Below are 21,366 nucleotides of genomic sequence, written 5' to 3' on the forward strand. Positions count from 1 at the left end.
AGACAAGACTTCAGTTATAGCTCGGACACAGCATGGTTTTTTTAAGGGGAAGTCTTGCCTGACCAATTTGATTGGATATTATGATGCAGTCACAAAAGAACTGGATGCAGGGAATAGCTTTGATATTATATACTTGGATCTTAGAAAGGCTTTTGATACTGTTGCATATGGAAGACTGCTACACAAATTGGAGCAGTGTGACATTGGAGGCAAATTGCTGCTATGGATAAAGGGGTGGTTGAGGGGGAGAAGACAGAGAGTGGTAATCAATGGACACTGCTCATCGTGGACTAATGTTATTAGTGGAGTCCCTCAGGGCTCAGTGTTGGGTCCATTATTGTTTTCTGTATTTATAAATGATATTGATGATGGTATATCGAGCTTAATGTCCAAGTTTGCAGACGATACAAAGGTTGGCAGGGTTGTCAAGGACACTACTGACACTATGCTGCTGCAACAGGATCTGGAAAGGTTGAGCAGATGGGCTGAGAGGTGGCAAATGAAGTTTAACATTGACAAATGTAAAGTACTACACATGGGAAACAGCAACCCCAGAGCAACGTATTAACTCTGTGATACTATACTGACAGTGGTAGAGAATGAAAGATACTTGGGGGTGGTTGTGCAGGCAGATATGAAGTTCTCTGAGCAGTGCAGACGGGCTGCAAGAGTAGCTCATGGAGTATTGTCAATGATATACAGGAATTTTTCCAGCAGGGATAAGGAGGTTGGTTGGTTGGTTGTTTTGGTTTTATTGGCGCATCAGCTACTAAGGCTATAATGCGCCAAGACCAGGTCATTTATAAAAAATTTTTAAACTTTCAGTGACCTAATTAGTTAGGTCACTATGTCAAAATATATAACAAATATATAAAAGAAAAATGTAAAAATTTTATATATGAGTAAAAATATTTATTGATTTTAAAAAGCTAAAAACAGCAGACACGTTGTCATTGTCAGATAAAATCTGACTGAGTGTATATGGCTCAGTCAGATGGTTAAAAGCGGTAAGACGGATATTGCTAAAATCTGAACATTCGATTAAAATGTGTCTAATTGATAAAACTGTGCCACAAGACTCACACATAGGAGGGTCATCAGCCCTCAGCAAAAAAGAATGTGTCAAATGATTATGTCCTATGCGGGTCCGGGCAAGAACAACTTCCTCCTTACGATTCCTGCGCAGACTAGACTGCCACGGTTCAATTACAGGCTTTATTTGATATAATTTATTCGCAGTCTGTCTATTCCACGAATCCTGCCATTGGGAATGTATTTTCTCGTGTATTATTTGCCTGTAGTCTGTATAGGGGACTAACAGGCAGCGATTATTATTGGGAACTGCTGATTTGGCTGCGGCGTCAGCCAAATCATTTCCCCTAATCCCAATGTGGCTGGGAATCCAGCAGAAGCGGATGTCATATTCGCATTCATGGAGAACGTGAATCTTCTGCTGATGCTAGACAGAACTGGATGAGGATTATATCTCACGGATATTAAAGCCTGTAACATGCTAAGAGAGTCAGAATATAAAATGAACCGTTGGTATTGGTATTTACTAATATGATCCAAGGCTAACTCTACAGCGTGCAGCTCTGCAGTAAATATGCTGCATTCAGAGGGAATCTGCTCTGATATAGTGCTGTCTGTAAAGACAGCAGCAGATCCCACATATGATTCCGACTTCGAACCGTCTGTGTAGACTGGCGCGAAGTCAGAATATTCAGTTCGGTGTGCTGAATGAAGCTGCAGGTAGACACATGATGGAGTGTCCGACTTTCCCCAGTTTCTAAGCGACAAGTCGCATGCCGTGACACGAGCATGCCAGGGTGGAAAGGGTTGCTTTGATGTTTGGGCAACCGTGTCTACCTTGATATTAAGTTCTTTGAGTAGCTCTTGGAAACGAATACCAAAAGGACGATTGGCAGTCTTTCGAGTATTGTATAAATTTTCCCATCGTGGCTCAAAAACGAATGGCCACGTAGGATGGTCTGGCAGGGATTTCAGTTTTAAGGCGTACTTTAGAGACAACTGCTTATGTCGAAGTGATAACGGTGGTTCGTTTGCTTCGACGTATAAGCTCTGGACAGGAGATGTTCGAAATGCTCCAGTAGCGATGCGTATAGCCTGATGATGGACGGGGTCCAGCCACCGCAGGACACTGTCTCGGGCTGAGGAATATACCTGGGACCCATAATCTAGTTTGGATCGCACTAGTGCATGGTAAAGCCAAAGAATGGTACATCGGTCTGCTCCCCAAGATGTAGAGGAGAGCGAGCGGAGAATATTAAGTCCACGGGTGCACTTGGTGCGGAGTTGACGAATGTGATCAAAAAAAGTTAGTTTTTTATCGAATATGAGTCCCAAGAATTTTGTGTTTGCTGCTACTGGAATAGCATTTTGTCCGAGCCTTAATTCGGGTTCAGGATGAAGATTACGCTTGCGACAAAAGTGTACGCAAACGGTCTTCTCCGGCGAGAACCTGAAGCCATTTGCAAGTGCCCAGGAATTCAGACTATCAATGGCTTTCTGCAGTTGTCTTTCAATAACCCTCATGTTGCACGACTGGCAAAAAATGCTAAAGTCATCAACATAGAGGGCACTGTTTACAGTTGGAGGAAGTTGTTCTGTGTTGGAATTTATTTTTATGGCAAAAAGCGTGACACTTAATACTGATCCTTGTGGTACTCCCTCCTCTTGGCTAAAGGAGCGAGAGAGTGAGGATCCCACACGAACTTGGAACGATCGATTGGCTAAAAAGTTTTGAATAAAAAAGGGCAGATGCCCTCTTAGGCCTAGGCTATGTAAGTCTTTTAAAATGCCAAATCTCCAAGTTGTGTCATACGCTTTCTCCATGTCAAAGAACACCGACACCAAGTGTTCCCGTTTTAGGAAAGCATCCCGGATGGACGCTTCCATTCTAATAAGATGGTCCAAAGTGGACCGGTTCCTTCGGAAGCCGCACTGGATGCTGGAGAGAAGGTCATTTGATTCTAAATACCATATTAAACGAGAATTGACCATTCTCTCCAGGATTTTGCACAGACAGCTAGTCAGAGCAATAGGACGATAGTTGGTGGTGACTTTTGGATCCTTTCCTGGCTTAGGGAAGGCAAGAACGATTGCCTTTCGCCGGGAGTCCGGAAACTGCCCTTCAGTAAAGATTCTGTTATACAGAAGGAGCAGACAATCCATAGATTTTGGGGAAAGATGTTTAATCATTTCATAATGGATGCCATCTGGTCCAACAGCACTTGCTTTGGAAAGAGTGAGGGCTCTTTTCAGTTCCTCTATAGTGAATGCCCCGTTGTAGGGATAGAGGCCCTTGGTCTTAAAATTAAGTGCTTCTTTTTCTAGTTTATGTTTCAGGACCAGGAACTCTGGGGAATACGAAGATGTTGCAGAGATGTTAGCGAATGTTTCCCCAAGAGAATTAGCTATTGCAGTTGGATCTGCAATAGCGCATCCATTATAATCTAGGATTGAAGAAGGGTGGGATGTATATTTCCCCTTCATTTTCCGGATTTTATCCCAGACTACCTTAGAGTTGGTAGACTGGTTAATAGATGATGTAAAACGGATCCACGATTCCTTTTGACTCTGACGACGGATGTAGCGTGCTTTGGCTCGTGCACGTTTAAAGGCTATAAGGTTGGTCGTGGTAGGATATCGGCGGAATATCCCCCACGCTTTGTTTTGAGCCTTTTTGGCTGCTGTGCATTGTGAATTCCACCAAGGTTTGGGATATGGTGGAAACCGGGCAGATGTTTTTGGAACAGCATTCGCAGCTGCTTGGACAATATGTTCTGTGATGTACTTAACTGCATCATTGATAGGCTCTTGACTGACTGTGCTAAGATCAAAATTTGCCTGATGTTGGAAGGCAGTCCAGTCAGCCTGATCAATCTTCCACCGTGGTAACCTGAAGGGAAGACATGGTCTCCCACTGTGTAACAAGGTTATCAGAGGGAAGTGATCGCTTCCGTATGGATTCTCCTCCACTTCCCAGGTGAGTGAAGGGAGTAGAGAAGGGGAGCAGATAGAGAGATCAATGGCAGAAAAAGTACGGGTAGGCATGTGGAAGAAGGTGTTCGTTCCAGTATTTAGAAGGGAAAGGTCATTGAGCATACGCTCAATGACTCGTCCCCTTCCGTTGATGTTAGCACTACCCCACAGGATGTTATGTCCATTCATATCCCCGAGAAGTAAGAAAGGGGGAGGCAACTGCGTTAGAAGATCATCAAGGTCTGCCTGGGAGATGTCAGTCCCAGGTGGCAAATAGATAGAGCACACAGTTAATAAAAATCCCACCGTAAGGCGAATTGCAACAGCCTCTATGTTAGTTGTAATTAGTAAGGGCTGCACTGGGGTCTGGTTACCCACAAGGATAGCCACTCCCCCATGTACAGAGCCATCCGCAATTCTATCCTTACGAAAAATTGTGGTGTTATGCACCGTGGGATCGTCATTTGCCTTTAGGTATGTCTCCTGCAAGCAAAAGCAAACTGGCTCGTGCTTTTGCAGGAGGGCCTTGATGTCATCTATATTTCGCCGGAATCCACGACAATTCCATTGTAGGAATTTAGCCATTATTTTGGCTTGGTGGGTCCATCAGGCGGCTTCCGAGGTGCTGAGGGCTTACTTTTATCAGTCTTGGATTTGTCCTTTTTGGGGAAGAATGGACGCTGTCCCGTGTCCATTTCCTCCTCCGCAAAGAGTTCCAAGACTGAATCTTCGGGTACCTCCTTCTGCTCCACATCCATCTTTTCTTGGGTTCTAGGGGGGACTTCCCCTTTTTTATTCTATTCTGTCATAGTTACCGTTCTTATTTGTGGAGCATTAGGAGGTACCGATATAGGAGTGGCAGCTGATTGGTCCTTCTGTGCAGGTTTTTGAGTACTTAAGAGATAACGCGCGATGGGAGTGAAAGACTCCTTTGGAGGAATGGTCATGTCCGTCTGAGTTCCGACGGAACATCTCCCTGCTACCTTCTGGGCGTAGGTAGGTTTGTTGATATTCAGGGGTTTGACCGATTTCCTTGCCTCCTGGTATGATATATTTAGCTCTGCCTTCAGCCGTTGAATCTCTTTTTCTTCTTTCCACCTCTGGCATGTTCGTGAGTAGGCCGGGTGTTCGCCTTCACAGTTAATACAGGTGGGTTTTGCGGCTGAGCATGCTGTTGTTTCGTCGTCCTTTGCACCGCATCGAGCGCATGCAAGGACTCCGCGGCAGGCCATTTGAGAATGTCCGTACTTCTGGCATTTAAAACACCGTAAAGGATTTGGAACGTACGGACGCACTGAACAGTTGATGTATCCAGCTTTAATCTCGTCAGGAGGTTTAGGAGAGTTAAAAGTCAGGATAACGCTCCTGGTTTTAACAATTTTTCCATCCCTTCGCGCAGTGATTCTCTTGACGGCAATGACTCCCTGTGGTTTTAATTCGGAGCAGATTTCCTCCTCGGTTACGTCGAGAAGGTCCCACTCCGAAATGACACCTCTCGATGAATTGAGTGTTCTGTGTGGTGTCACTGTTATAGGGATACCTCCGATTGATGTTACTCGGAGTAGATGTTCCGATTGCCTGTAATTTTTAGTTTCAATTAAGAAGTCTCCAGAACGGAGCCTCTTAACTGATTTGGGAGAACCTACTAACCCGTCTAACCCTTTTTGAATAAAAAAGGGCGACATTTTGCCAATCGGTTTTTCATTGGTGGAATGCATAATGAGAAATCTTGGGACAGGCCCTGATGATGATGTTTCAGTTCGCTGCCTCTTTGTCGCAATAATATTATCTGCCTCTCCGTCTATGTTTTCAGATAGGGACCGGGTTGGGGCCCCTGAAGGAATATGTTTATCAGGATTCATAGAGATTTTTAAATTTTTCAGTGCCCGGGCTCCCCACCCACCACGGAGCCCAAAGGGACGCCCACTACCCGGCATGCAATAAATGCGCTCGGGAGTGGGACGCCAGGGCTACCCAGACACTATACCCGCACCGCCGCCAGCCTGAATCCTGTCCCTCGGACCATGAGGGTAGGGGCGTGGCATTGACACGGTTGACCCTTGCAGGCGAACCTACTAGCCGATTGATCCTAGCCGGGCCTTCCAGGACCACCCGTCTTGTCGAAGCAGGGGCCAAAGTGGTGTATTGAAGCTGGGCCCCTCAACCACCAGGATCCCCCTTTCCGAATTTCCACGGGTCGCAGCGCACGGCAAACACGCCGGATTCCATTGATGTAAGCCCGGAACTTAGGCTGTGGGCGTTGGATCCCAGTGATGCTAGTCTGGAAGTCCAGCAGCGTCACTGGGAGGTCCCTCACCACGTACAGGTGCCCACGTCGAGGGGGGATAAGGAGGTGATTATTCCCTTGTATAAGGCAATGGTCAGACCACACCTAGAGTACTGTATACAGGTCTGGAGGCCTCATTTCAAGAAGGATGTAGAGCTGCTGGAACGAGTACAGAGAAGGGCAACAAGATTAGTGAATGGAACAAAGGGGTGCTCTTACGAAGAAAGGCTTAAGTTTTGCAAATTACAGTGTCTGGAGACTAGGCACCAGCGAGGTGATCTGATAGAGGTTTATAAAGCCTTGAATGGTTTGAGCATGCTCAATGCTGATGGGATTCTTCCTCTAGCTCAGAATAATCACCTGAGAGGGCATAAATTCAAATTGAGGAAAGACAGATGTAGGATAGACGTGTGGAAATTTGCCTTTAGCCAGCGGGTGGTTGGTTGGTGGAATAGACTTCCATCCCTTGTAGTGGAGGTTGATAGCCTAAATAAGTTTAAGGCTCAACTGGACAGGTATTTTGAACGAACAGAGGGGTGAAGTGGAAGTGGGTGTTTTTTTTTTTTTTTTTTGGCTGATGCTGCATAAGCTTGCTTTCTTGCATCAAATGCCTCTACTAATGCTAATGCTAATGCTAATGCTAATATATATTTTTTTTTTATGAGAAGCATTTTACCTCAAAATCTGGAAAAACTGGAAGAATATCCACAGGAACAACACCAGGTTTACTATAATGTTTTTCAATCTGAAAAAGAAGAATAAGATGCATCAAATAAAACAGTAGTCTGAAACATCAGATATGAATAAATAAATAAATTTATCTTTACTGTATTATTGTACACTATTACAATACCCATCACAATCAAAAGCCAAGGATTAATAACTAAAATAGAGTGTACATTGTAATGTAATGGATTACAAATGAATTGAACAAAATTAAATTAAAAATAAAACAAAATTATATACAACAAAATTGTAAGTTAGATAATGAAGTATATCTGTGCTATAAAGAAGAACAAGTTGAGGAAGCAATGGTTTTTTTCCCAATATGAAGTGCATTATTGCTGCCCTCAATTTAGGGCCATGATGTACATCTATCCAATCTGTTATGTTTATTCACTGGGCATGAGAGTACAGACAGCAAAGAGTTCTTTACTTATGTAAACTCTAGAAGAAGGGGGATGAATCAGATTGATCCACTTAACATAGATGGTTTGACTATTAATGATCCTGCTCAAATAGCTGATAAAATGAATGAGTATTTTGCATCTACATTCACACACGAGGAGTTATTCAAGGAGGGGAATGCCAAAAGTTTATCAAACTTTAACAGGGAACTAAGTGATTTTGTAATAACTGAGAGCAAAGTGGAGGAGAAATTGTTGAAGTTAACATAAAATTGGCACTTGGGGAAGATGGAATCTATCCAGTTATATTGAAGGAGGCAGCAAGGGAAGTAAACAAACCCTTAGCCATAATTATGGAAGCATCCTTAGAGTCAGGGGAAGTCCCCATGGACTGGAGATGTGCAAATGTATCCCTAATTCACAAAGGAAGTGCAAAGGGTGACACAAATAATTTAAATAATTGTTAGGGCATAAACACACGATTATCACTTCACGAGACCTCACTCATATACATATCTAACATCAAATGTGGGGGAGCTATATTTACCAATTATTTTATTGCTTCGAGAACACTGTTCTAATTAGTTGTATTCACAAGATAACAAGTCAGGCTTCAAGGCTGAATGACATTGTCAGGATCTCAGATTTTTCTGTTCGAACAGAAATTCCGTTAGGCGTGACAAGAGGAAATGCTAATATAACGTTAAATTAGAAGTAAATAATCTGTTTTCAGTGCAAAAGTAAGAATATCCGAAAACAAATACCAACTTCAAGGACATTGCTCCTGTGCCTATTCCGAAGCACCCTCCACTTCGACCAGCTACTCAGCATACTCACTGCAAATGTCCAGTCACAGGGATGCTCAAAAATGGGCAAAGGAGGAAAATAGACCAACAGAAATACAAATTGAGAGGACGAACAAGTCAATCATTTTGATTTGATAACTCATAACAATTTCTTACAAGTTCAATTTTAGGGCTGAGAAGTAGTTTTTTGTTGTTATTAAACAAATTAAAGCAAGGGCTATAATTCGAGTAATTTTATTTAAATTTGATTAATTTTGCATTCCACGAACTTGTAAAAATCAAAAAAATATAGAAATAAAATGGCTGTTGTTAAAACTGTTCGGTTTTCTTAAGATATAATGCGAGTACCCCTAAATGAGGAATGAATACTCCAAACATAAGCATGAGTACCTCGAGATCAAATTTTTAATCTGGCCACCCTACATTACAGTGATGACATTTCTTCTCCGACTGACTTCGCAGTTTACATTAAACAGGACCACAGAGTACTACTCTGTGATAGGGACATGACAAGATTCACGTGACGTGATAATAGTGTGTTTGTGCCCTTAGTTTAACTTCTGTTACAGGGAAAATAATGGAGTCACTGGCTAAAGAGGTGATACAGGATCACCTAGACAAGACTGCAGTAATAGTTCAGACACAGCATGGGTTTGTTAAGGGGAAGTCTTGTCTGACCAATGTGATTAGATACTATAATGTGGTCACAAAGGAACCAGATGCAAAAAATAATTTTGATATCATACACCTGGATTTCAGAAAAGCTTTTGATTCTGTTGCACATGGACGACTGCTGTACAAATTGGAGCGGTATGGCATTAAGGGCAAGTTGCTGCAATGGATAAAGGGATGGTTGAATGGGAGATGGCAGAGAGTGGTAATAAATGGACACTGCTCTATGTGGACTAACGTTGTTTTGTTGTTTTCTGTATTTATCAATGATATCAATGAAGGTATATCAGGCTCTATGTCCAAGTTTGAAGATGACACAAAGATTGGCAGGGTTGTTAATGACAGTAAAGACAGTATGCTACTGCAACAGGATCTAGAAAAGTTAGGCAGATGAGCTGAGAAGTGGCAACTGAAGTTTAACATTAACAAATGCAAAGTACTGCATATGGGTAGCAGTAACCCAAGAGAAATGTACCAATTGTGTGGTACTACACTCAGGGAAGTGAAGAATGAAAAAGACCTGGGGGCAATTGTGCAGTCAGATATAAAGTTCTCTGAGTAGTGCAGACAGGCTGCCAGAGCAGGTCATGGAGTTTTGTCAATGATTTTTGCTAGCAGAGACAAGGAGGTGATTATCCCTGTACAGGTCTGGAGGTCTTATTTTAGGAAGGATGTAGAGTTGCTAGAATGAGTACAGAGAAGGGCAACAAGATTGGTGAGAGGAACAAAGGGATGAGCTAACGAAGAAAGGTACCTGCAAGGGGATCTGGTTGAGGTGTATAAGACCTTGAATGGTTTGAGGCTTGAATGGTTTGACGGTATAGATTGTTCGCTTGTTCAGATTAAGAACCTGAGGGGGCATAGATTCAAACCGAGGAAAGACAGTTGTAGAATAGACATGTGGAAGTTTGCCCTTAGCCAGCAGATAGTTGATTGCTGGAACAGACTTCCATCTGTTGTTGTGGAAGTTGATAGCTTAAATAAATTTAAGGCTGAACTAGACAAACATTTGGAGTGACCGGATGGGTCAAATGGGAAGGGGTTTTTTTTTTTTTTTTTCTGGCTGATGCTGTATAAGCTTGTTTCTTACATCATATGCCTAACCTAATGCTAATGCTAAATCTTTATATACAAAGATTTTGTAGAAGGATAAGAGAAATTTACCTCAATATGATATGTAGAACACTTCCGTATGATACTCTCCAAAAATTAAAACAAATAAAAGATCAACACAAAATGATTACAGTAAAAAATCAAATGAACATAATTCAAAAATTAACTAAAATACAAAAAAACAAATAAAAAAAATTAATTAAAAGTCAATTAAAGTTAAATGGAAATTTTGAAAAAAATTTTTCCTTCCTGAAGCAGACAATGCTTTTCGACCGTTGTGATCACAAGAATGAAAATTACAGTGTTAGCTTGAATCTTAAACAGAGATTATTTGTTCTTATGCACACACCTGACATGCCACTATTATTTGTCTTCGTGCATGCGCGCAAAATACCACGAATCGGAGATCAGATATGGATGATGAACGTTATAGAACTCTCATGTAATTTAATTTCGACAGTTTCTGCAATTAATAGCCTTGTATAATTATGTTGGGCACTAAGTATTTTGGCCTAGTTAAATAAAAATGTGTTTTTTGTTAATGGCATGAAATTACAATTCTGACGCTGCTGAATGATAATCACGTACTGAGGACACAGACAATGAGATGAAATTGCGCAGAACCTTGATAAGACAAGTTGGAATCACTGCAAGAAATGTATACTGAGTCATTTACTTGTGTTGCAAAAGAGGAAAGAACTGAGCGATTGTTCAGTATAGCATGTAATTTCCGTATTGGTCTGGCCACAATCTTAAATTCAGTATCATCTTTAAAGAATCTGTTACGCTGCTTGTGCCACTGTTCAACGTATGGGACAGAAATAAAGTATTTTTTGAAGTTACTATTGCTAGTTGGTATAGTGTTTTGTATCCTATCCTTAGCTTGTATTTGTTTTATTGTAGCAAGGGGGTAACCCCTGTTTAAGAATCTGCTGGTTACTATCTGCATTTCTGAGTCTAAAGCAGATTCCGTAGTTGAATATTTATAGGCATTGAGAAACTGATTAAAGATAATAGCCCTTTTGTAAGTGAATGGGTGGTAGCTGTTGTTGTTGTTGTATGTTTTACGGCAACTAAAGGCTATTATGCACCAAACAATGGTAGGAGGTAACAGGCATTATTAAAAGTGAGATGTGCATTATGTGAGATTTAAGCATTATATTCTGTCATAGCATTTTATCCTTTTTAGGAAAGTGAAAACTGCATCAATATCAGATCTGTTGTCTAACATTTGTTGCAAAGTAGGTGTGATTTGGGCTGCATAGTTTGACAAGGAGGTGGTTTGCCGTACTCCTTTACAAAGAGGGCAGTCAACAATGATGAGTTGGGCTGTGATTTCAGTATGGCAGTTTGGACAAGAAGGCGGGGTCTGAGGAAGAAAGAAGATAAAGGTGAGTAAGGTGTGTATATCCTATTTGTAATCTTGCAAGTGTGACTTCTTCCTTTCAGTTCGAGCGGACACTAGGTGGCCAAGACTGGAGTTTTAATTTAATCCGAAGGAGCTTGTTGCCTTCTTGGTTTTGCCAGATGGTTTGCCAGTAATTCATACTTCACTTTATTATAAGACTTTTATAGTTGGTGAAAGGAATTTTGATACAGTCATCAATTGGTTGCACAGTAGATTTGGCTGCGTGGTCAGCACTCTCATTGCCAGGTATGTCAACATGGCTAGCGACCCAACAAAATTTTACTACTTTCGTGTTCTTAGCTAGATGAGCCAGCACGTTTTGAATATTACCAAGTAGGTAGTTAAGATGCTTTCTTGGTTGCTGTAAAGCGAGAAGGACACTGAGAGAGTCAGTAAATATAATACTATGGGTAAACTGATGCAATTCAGCAGTAAAGATACTGCATTCTAAAGGTAACTGATTAGAGATAATGGATGATGGAAAAACAACAGCAGCACTGACATGGTGATCAGTTTTGGAGATGTCAGTGCATATCCTGGTATAAGATTCATATTTCTCAAATAGAGATTTATGAAGCTGGTTTACATTCTGTGAAGAAAGAGCACTTTCCCCCCATTCTTGAAGAGACAGATCACAGATGGCAGGGCAAAAAGCCTATGGCAGAGTCGTGAAACTAGTGGTGGCTACTTTAGAAAGGTCAAGCTGCCAATTATCAAGTAGTGAGCAAAGACATATGCCAGTGGGTCAATTTATTGACGGATAAACGGCATACAAGTTCTCCCAGTCTGGTGTAAATAGATGTTTCCACGATGGATGCTTTTTATTTTGACAGCATAATTTAGCAGTAAAATTTGTCTTCGCAGAGAAAGAGTGGGGGATCGTGAGCTTCAACGTACAGGCTTTACACAGGAGATGTGCGGTAGGCTCCAAAAGCAATGCGTAGGCCACTATGGTGAATAGGGTCCAAAGCCCTCAAAATGCTAGGTCTAGCAGAGTTGTAAACTTGTGACGCATAGTCTAACCTTGATCTTACAATAGCATGATATAAATGAAGGAGTGTATGATGGTCAGCACCCCATGTTGTAGCTGATAATACTCTCAAAATGTTTAGTTTCTTGAAACAGGTGGTTCTAAGTTGTTTAATATGGTCAAGAAAGGTCAATTTTTTATCTAAGGTTAACCCAAGGAATTGAATGGTAGGCACAACAGGGATATCATGGTTCCCCAGCTTTAGAAGTGGGTCAGGGTGGAGATTACGTCTTCTGCAGAAATGAACTACTACAGTTTTTTCAGGTGATATGCGAAACCCGTTGTCTGTAGCCCACGTTGTAATCTTATTAAGAGCTCCTTGCAGTTGTCTCTCAATCATTCTCATGTTCTGTGAGTGACAAGATATACTAAAATCATCTGCATATAAAGTAGTAAATACAGTGCTGGAATGACCATGGTAATTGAGTTGATTTTTATAATGAATAGAGTGGCACTTAAAACTGAGCCCTGTGGAACACCTTCTTCTTGGATTAATTTTTGGGAAAGAGTGGATTGAATGCAGAGCTGAAAGGATCGCTGCTTCAAAAGGTTCTGTATAAATCTTGGCATATTACCCCTGAAGCCTAATGCATATAGATCATGGAGAATTCCGTATCGCCAAGTTGTGTCAAAAGCTTTCTCAATGTCTAAATAAACTGTAGTCAAATGTTCCTTCCTTAAGAAGGCATTGCAAATCTGGTTTTCCGTTTGTATCAAGAGGTCTAAAGTTGACCTGTATGAAATCCACACTGCGATGAATTGATGAGGTTGTATTTGTTCAGCACCCAGGTGAGACGAGAGTTTACCATTTTTTCCATTATTTTTCCCATACAGCTGATGAGGGCAATAGGTTGATAGTGATGTGGGTTGATTGGATCCTTGCCAGGTTTTAATAATGCTATGACATACAAGTGTCGCCAGCTATCAGGGAAAGTATTTTCTGTGAAAACCCGGTTATATAGCTGGAGTAAGACATGAAGCAACGTTTCGCTCAGCTCTTTTAACATGACATAGTGAATTCAGTCAGGTCCAGCAGCACTATGTTTTGAGCTGTTAAGAGCAAGCTGTAGTTCAATTATCGTAAAGGGATGGTTGTACATTTGATGGTGGTCTGTGTTAAAATTTAGAGTCTGCTTTTCAGCAAGGGACTTTAATTTCTGAAAGTTTGGCGAGTATGAGGATACGGCAGAGGTTTGAGCAAAGGATTCTCCGAGAGTGTTAGCTATGTCTTAAGGTAATGAAACATCATTCCCGTTTACATTCAGTATTGATAGATGCATAGGAGGATATGTATTATACATTTTTCTGATATTTTTTCAGATGGTTTGTGTTTTGGTGGACCGTGCAATAGTTGAAGCAAAGCGTTTCCACGACTCTCTTTTACTTGCACGCTGAATGCATCTAGCATTGGCTCTGGCTTTCTTAAAGTGTACTAGATTAGCAGCAGTAGGAATTTTGCAAAATTTATTTCAGGCTTTATTTGTCTCTCGTTTGGCTTGATTGCATTCATTGTTCCACCAGGGTTTTGATCTTATTCTATGACTTGTGGACACTCTTGGTATTGCTGCTTCGGTGGCCAGCAATATTTGATTTGTTACATAATCAACAGCATTCTTTATTGACACATTTGAAACAGATGTTTTTTGCAGGATGGCTAGTTGCCTATATTTTACCCAATCAGCTTTGGCAAAGTTCCATTTGGCTGTTTGATTATGACAAGATGGTGAAATTGATTCTATATGACAGACTATTGGATAATGGTCACTACCCAGTAGACTGTCATGAACAGACCAATCAAACAGCTGAAAAAGGACTGGTGAGCATATGGAGAGATCAATTGCTGAGCTTGACCCAGAAGGTAGATGAAAACAAGTGGGTAAACCAGTATTCAGTAGTGTCAGATTAAATTTATCTAAAAGCTTTTCTAGTATTTTTCCTTGTTTATCATGTATTTTATCACCCCATAGAGGATTGTGTCTGTTAAAATCTCCCATGATGCAAAAGGGAGGAGGAAGCTAAGATACAACAGTTTCAAGATCAATGTAAGAAATATCTTGGCTAAGGGAAGATATAAGGAGACAATGGTAAAAGAAAAACGAAAGGATATTCGAGCAGCTACTGCTTCTAGATTTGTTTGTAACATTAATGGTCGGGAATGGATATTGGAGCTGACTACAAGTGCAACCCCTCCATGAGCCGAATTGCTTACATGAGAAACTCGATCTTTTCTGTAGATAACATGATGTTTAAGTGAGGTTGCAACAGAAGGTGTTAAATTAGTTTCTTGGAGGCAGAGGGTAACTGGGTTATACTGGTTGTTGTTTGTTATTTGGTTTTTAGGAGCATTAGCAACTAAGGCCATATTGCTTCGGGGATATGCGGTGGTCATTCCCTGACCTTTCCGCATCCTCCGTATTTGGTGGTGACGGGCTTGAACCCCGGTCTAATCAAGAAGCGTGTGCTAAGCACTGCTGCTCCTTCCCACCTGGCTACGGAGGCACCTGGGTTATACTGGAGAAAGAGATTCCGAATGTCATCAAGGTTGGTGCGATACCCTCTACAATTCCATTGAAGAAAACTGGGCATTATTTGGGTGAAGTGTGGTCCTCAGTTTCTGTCCGAGGTACTGTTGGCTTATGCTGACCAGATTTTCTTTTCGGGAAGTACGGTCTTCCTGTTTCCATCTCTTCTTCTAGGAAGAGATCGAGAACAGATTCTTTGCGGTCAGTGTTTTCTTCCATTTCTATCAAATCAGTTTTAGTAGTATCACCACTTTTTGAGTACATTGGGTTATTGGTAGAATGCGGAACAGTGATTGGGTGTGTTTACAGCCTTGTTTGATTTATATGGTTTACCAGAAAGGGGCACAGCTTCCAAAATTGACCAAGCCCAATCTGGCATTGATCTGTCTAGAGGAAACGGTACCTCAATTTGAGTACCAGTTGTTATTGTTCTTTGCCCAGTACTGGTTACCGCAGTTGACTTTTGGACTACTTCAGCGAAGCTGGGTCAAGTGTTAAATTGAACCTGTACAGATTTTTTAGCTTCTTGGTATGAGATGTTTTTTTCGGCTTTGACCCGTTGAATGTTTTTTCCCTTTTTCCATAGGGGGCAATCTCTGGAGTAGGTAGTGTGTGGACCATTACAATTTGAGCATTTGTGCTGCTCTATTTTGCAGTCAGAGTGATTGTGCTTGCATGAACTGCAATTAGCACAAGTGGCTGAACCTCTACACACGTTTTGGGAATGCCCAAATTTTTGGCATTTAAAACAGCGTGTTGGGTTAGGAATGTACAATTTTATCTGACAATTCAGATAGCCTGCTTTGATGGATGGTGGAGGTTTGGGCTATCAAATGTTAGTATTATATTCCAAGTTGGAACTACAGCATTATCTCGTTTTGTGTATATGCGCTTTACATGCACAATTCCCTGGTCTTGCAATTCATTATTCAACTCTTCTTCTGAGACATTTATGAGATCCCACTCAGCTATCACACCCCTGGAGGTGTTTAGAGTAGCACAAAGGGAGACAGTAATTGATAATCCTCCAAAGGATATTAGTTTTTGGAGCCATTTTGATTGCTGTTCGTCTGAGACCTCAACGAGCAAGTCGCCTGATCTCAGAAGCTCAGTTGTTTTCGGAGATCCTATTAGATTTTCTAGGTATTTCTGAATTATAAAAGGCGAGAGACTACCTAGAGACTGTTCTTGAGTTGAATGCAATACACCTTCTTTGTACACTGTCAGTTTTTTTTGACGTTTAGCACTGCATGAGTTAGAGCTGTGATAGCTCTTAACGTAAAACATACATTTTTATTTAATGAGGCCAAAATACTAAGTGTCCAACGTAGTTATACGAGACTATTAAGTGCAGAAACCATTTAAATTAAATTACATGAGAATTCCATTAATGTTAGTCATCCATATCTAATCTCTGATCCATGGTCTTTTCCATGCATGCGCGAAGACAAATAATCTCTCTATTTAAGATTCAAGCTCTCACGCTCCGTAAATTTTCATTCCTCTGATCATGCCACACTGTCAAAAAGCATTGTCTGCTTCAAGAAGGAAAATCATTTTTTCAAAATTTATTTTTAACTTTAATTGACTTTTAATTTTTTTAATTGTTTTTTTGTATTTTAGTTAATTTTTCAATTGTGTTCAATTGATTTTTTACTGTATTCATTGTGTGTTAATCTTTAATTTGTTTTAATTTCTGGAGCCAACACTAAATGTTCTACGTGTCATACTGAGGTAGATTTCTCTTATCCTTCTACAAATATTGATATCAATGTAGAAAGTATTGAGCACCGTAGCTCTGTTACATACTAACAAAGATTTTGTCTGTTTTATCTTTGTATATCAAAATATAAATTTTACAATCTGTGCTTCTGTTATATATATGCTTTCAGTCTAGTCTCCTTAAACAAAAACCCAGATTATTTTGTTTAAGGAGTTATTACTCATGCATCCATATATCACATGGGCAGGTCAGGAGGAAATGGTAAATTCAGGTTGTCTAGGGCCCTTGAGGTGGGCAACACTAATTCAGTTATTCTGGGGTCACCTACTTCAACACTGGTGCCTCTGGAGTAACTCTACTACTGCAGCCTCAGCAAATCCACTTTGCTTGCATATACAGAGGGAGTCTATTTGTTTCAATTCTACAATTTCAATGATGCACTTGTCAATGATATATTATATTATTATTATTAATAGTGGTAGTGGCAAATGATGCAAGAAAGTAAGTTATATAGCATCTGCCAAAAAAAAAAAAAAAAAAAAAATCCATTTCACTTATCCATTCCCTCCAATAGTTTGTCTAGTTCTTACTTGAATTTTTCGAACTATCCACTCCCACAACAATGGATGAAAGCTTGATCCAACAATCAACCACCTGTTGGTTGAAGGCAAAACTCCCGCACATCTATTTTGCAACCATCCTTCCTCAATTTGAATTTATGCCCCCCTTTGTACAGGCGCCTCCGTAGCCAGGTGGGCAGGAGCAGCAGTGCATAGCACGCTTCTTGATTTGACCGGGGTTCGAGTCCGTGACCACCAAATACGGAGGATGCGGGAAAGGGTTAGGGAATTCTTCAACAGGCCTCTGAGGTTGGGTATGTTCATATTGTAGTTTTAAATGTTTTTCACCAACCTTATGTAGAAATAAAAACACAAAGAAAACAAAAACTAGAATCTTGATAACTGAATTTATAATAAGTTATATTTGTCTGTATTTACAATAAATTATATTTAACTTTACAACTAAAATATATACATATAAAATAATACATTAAAGTATACTTTATTGTATATTTTATATGTATATATTTTAGTTGTAAAGTTAAATATAATTTATTGTAAATACAGACAATATAACTTATTATAAATACAGTTATCAAGATTCCAGTTTTTGTTTTCTTTGTGTTTTATTTCTACATAAGGTTGGTGAAAACCATTTAAAACTACAATATAATAGGTTAGGGAATGACCACCGCATATCCCCGGAGCAATATGGCCTTAGTTGCTAATGCTCCTAAAAACCCCAACAACAACAACAACAAACAAACAAACCCTTTGTACATAGTCTGAGCAAGCAGAAGAATCCATCAGCAGAGCTTGCTCAAGCCATTCGAAGCCTTAAACCCCTCAATCAGATCACCTAGAAAGTGCTAGACTCCAGACACTGCAATTTGCAAAAACAAAGCCTTTCTTGGTAACAAGCACCTCATTATTCTCCTCGCTAATCTCATTGCCTTTCTCTGTGCCTGTTCCAGCAGCTCTACATCATTCATAAAATGAGGCCTCCAGACCTGTATGAGTATTCAAGATGTGGCTGACCATTGCCTTATACAATGGGATAATCATCTGTTTATCCCTTCTAGCAAAATTTCTGCATAAATTACTCTTTTTTTTTATTTTTTAACCTAAGAACCCCTTATGCACATCTGTCATCTACATCAATGAGAAAACCCCGCGAGTTGTCCTGGCAGCCCATCTCCACTGCTCAGAGAACTTCATATATGACTGCACAAATGCCCTAGGTCCTTTGGTCTTTTTTCATTTTCCACTACACCAAGTGCAGTACATTATTCTGGGTTACTGCTACCCATATATATGTTAGCACTAATCACATTAAGAGTAGGAGATTTCAGAACTTACTTAACAAGTACAGAGCGATATTGAGAAAAAGTTAGGGTTAAAACTGAAAGTGTCTGCAATTCTGTGCAGACACAGATAGCAGGGAGAGCCTTGTCAATAAATTCGGCCCTGGAGAGAGAGTGTGCAATGGGATTTGCTATATAAACTTAAAGAGAACTCCCCCCCCCCCCTTCCCATTTCAGACATTGTTAGTAGCTATTGCATTTTTAAACCTATGGAAGACATGTTTTGGAACATAAATGGTGGCTGGAGTAGATTTCCAATCAAAAACTTAAATTTTACAGCTAAGCTGTTCTTGAATATTTCTCATTAGGCCATTTTTTGCTAATTCTTTTAATTCCGTACACCCTTCATAAGAAAGATAACACGTGCCTAATATCAAGAGCCTTTTTTTTTTTTTTTTCTTTTTAAGGTTAAATCTTTATACAAAATTCACAGTGACTGATTTTAGTACCTTGACTTTTAGAAGAAAATAGCATTGATTACCATTAGATATTTTTCATTAATGTTTTCCTTAAGTAGATTATTTCCTTAGAAATAATACACAAATATCAAAAATAAAATATATTTAGGGCCTAAACAGTCTATATATAAAAGAATATTTTGCTTTTCACGTGCACACTTTTTGCTTTCTGCAAGGTGAGGCTAACTGCTATTGCATCATAATACAACTATAAAGTGATTGACATGTCTGTCTCAAAGACACTTTTACGTACTCTTCATTTTTACAGTCTTTAAATTTTTCTATATATAAAAGAATATTTATAAGCTTTTAATTTTTCAAATTTTTTCAAAAGTTTCTTCAGCTATTAGCAATGTTGTTAATAATGGCAGTAATATAAAAGAGAAAGATTGCATCAGAAAGGCTGAGAAGAAAGGAAAAGATCTTGAGTACGAAGCAGCACTTAAAAATCCTGATATCGAAGAAAACAAAGCAATTAATGAAAAATATGAACATAATAAGTTAAAGGCGTCACAATTAAGAAAGGAAACATATGAAAAACGAAAGACTACTTTTATATCACAAGACTACGTGTAGTGGAAATAAGGAAGAAACATTTGGTTTATGAACACATCACAGGTGACAGTGCTGAATCGAAAGCGCATATTCCACGGATTCATATGTATTCAAAAGAAGGGGAATATAACTTATTTTTCAACAAAGATTTTAGTATGACAATAAACAAAAGTCAAGGTCAAACATTATCTAAGGAAAAATACACCATTTTTTTAGAAATATTGGAAACTTAATCTTTATTAAAAATAGTAATAACTGAACAAACATCTTACAAACTGTAATACATGTATGTCAGATAATGTATGTTCATTTAATTTTTATCTAGTTAATCGCTGCTAAGCACAATCAAACGAGAAAGTTTTCTCAGTTGCAGAATACCTTCTGAACTTTCTTCTGCAGCATCTAGATTTCATGTATCTTCTGCTCTCTTTAAAAAATCAGTAATATAGGTTTGTTTGCTTTTGCTTGATAGATCTTTCTAAATTTCATTGTATGGAGCTAAGCATTTTTCGAAACTCCCTTTTGAACTTTGTGCTCCTTTCAGTCGAAGGATCTGCATTCAAAAAATAAGATTCTAATTGCTCCACTAAGTTTATGCCTTACCATATGCATTTTAGCATAAAATTTGGAATTTCAGAATTTTCATCTGCACTCTCATCCTCTGAATTGATTTGGTTTACCTCTGATGCAATTTCCACCAAATCTGTTTTACCAGCCTCTTTTTCTACCAGTAATTCTTGAACGTCTTCAGTAGACATATAAACCAAAACCTTCTCCTCTACCGACTTAGCAAGTTCCACTATCGCGCCAATTTAGTTTTCTGCCAATTCAACCATATTTTCTGAATGAAGTGACTCCAGCCATACATTTTTCCAACATGCATTTAATGTTGCCGGTTTTACCTCTTTGAGTGATAAAGCTATGATTCCGTTGCAGTCTACAACTGAAAAATGTTTCCGTGCTTCCATCAATTCAATAGATTCGGAATCAATTTTTTCCAAAATCCATTGTAACGATCTTCTGATGTAATGAGTTTTAAAGGTGGATATAATGCCTTGATCTAATGGCTGAATTACAGAAGTTGTATTAGGTGGTAGAAACATTATTTCAAAGTTAGGATGACAAATCTTTGGGATGGCCTGCATTATCAAATCAAACCAAATCGCATTATCTAATAGTAATAAAACTTTGAAATCTAGATTTTTCTGCTTTAAACAGTTTTCCACAGCTGGCACAAGACAATTGAGAAACCATTCTTTAAATAAATCGGCAGTTACCCCCAAGCTTTTTTATTGCTTTCCATTACACCAGTAACATCTTTTTATTTACACCTTTCATTGCCCAAGGATTACAGGAGCTATAAACTAGCATAGGTTTTTATCATGTAATCTCCTGATGTGTTACTACACATAAGTAACATTACACAACCTTTTGATGCCTTAAAACCTGATGCAGTTTTCTTCTTGTTTGAACTAAATGTTCTGCTGAGCAATTTTTTTCCACCAAACACCTGTCTCATCAGCATTGAAAATTATGTGGTATGCACTTCAATAATTCTTTGATATTCCTCTGCATACTTCTTGGCAACTTCAGGACCAGTGCTAGGGATGCACAAGTGAGACAATTGCCACAGGAGGTGCCTAAAACAGGCACTGCTAGATGCGCTACTATATATACAGGCAATCTCCGTATAACACGGTACTTCTACAACATGGTTTCGCTCTAACATGATTGAT

General features: G+C 39.5%; 1 protein-coding gene across 1 annotated transcript in view; it reads right to left on the bottom strand.

The window, feature by feature from the left end:
* Positions 1-21,366, bottom strand: part of LOC150084629 (RNA polymerase II-associated factor 1 homolog) — a 358,003-nt gene that overhangs the window by 163,316 nt on the left and 173,321 nt on the right. Inside the window, exon 7 of the mRNA XM_090376517.1 lies at positions 6,969-7,037. Coding sequence (XP_090232643.1) covers positions 6,969-7,037 — 69 coding nt within the window. The remainder of the gene's footprint in view (positions 1-6,968; positions 7,038-21,366) is intronic.

The sequence above is a fragment of the Mastigoproctus giganteus genome, chromosome 6 (genome assembly GCF_048544385.1).
Source record: "Mastigoproctus giganteus isolate SK-2022 chromosome 6, ASM4854438v1, whole genome shotgun sequence".
Lineage (NCBI taxonomy): Eukaryota > Metazoa > Arthropoda > Arachnida > Uropygi > Thelyphonidae > Mastigoproctus > Mastigoproctus giganteus.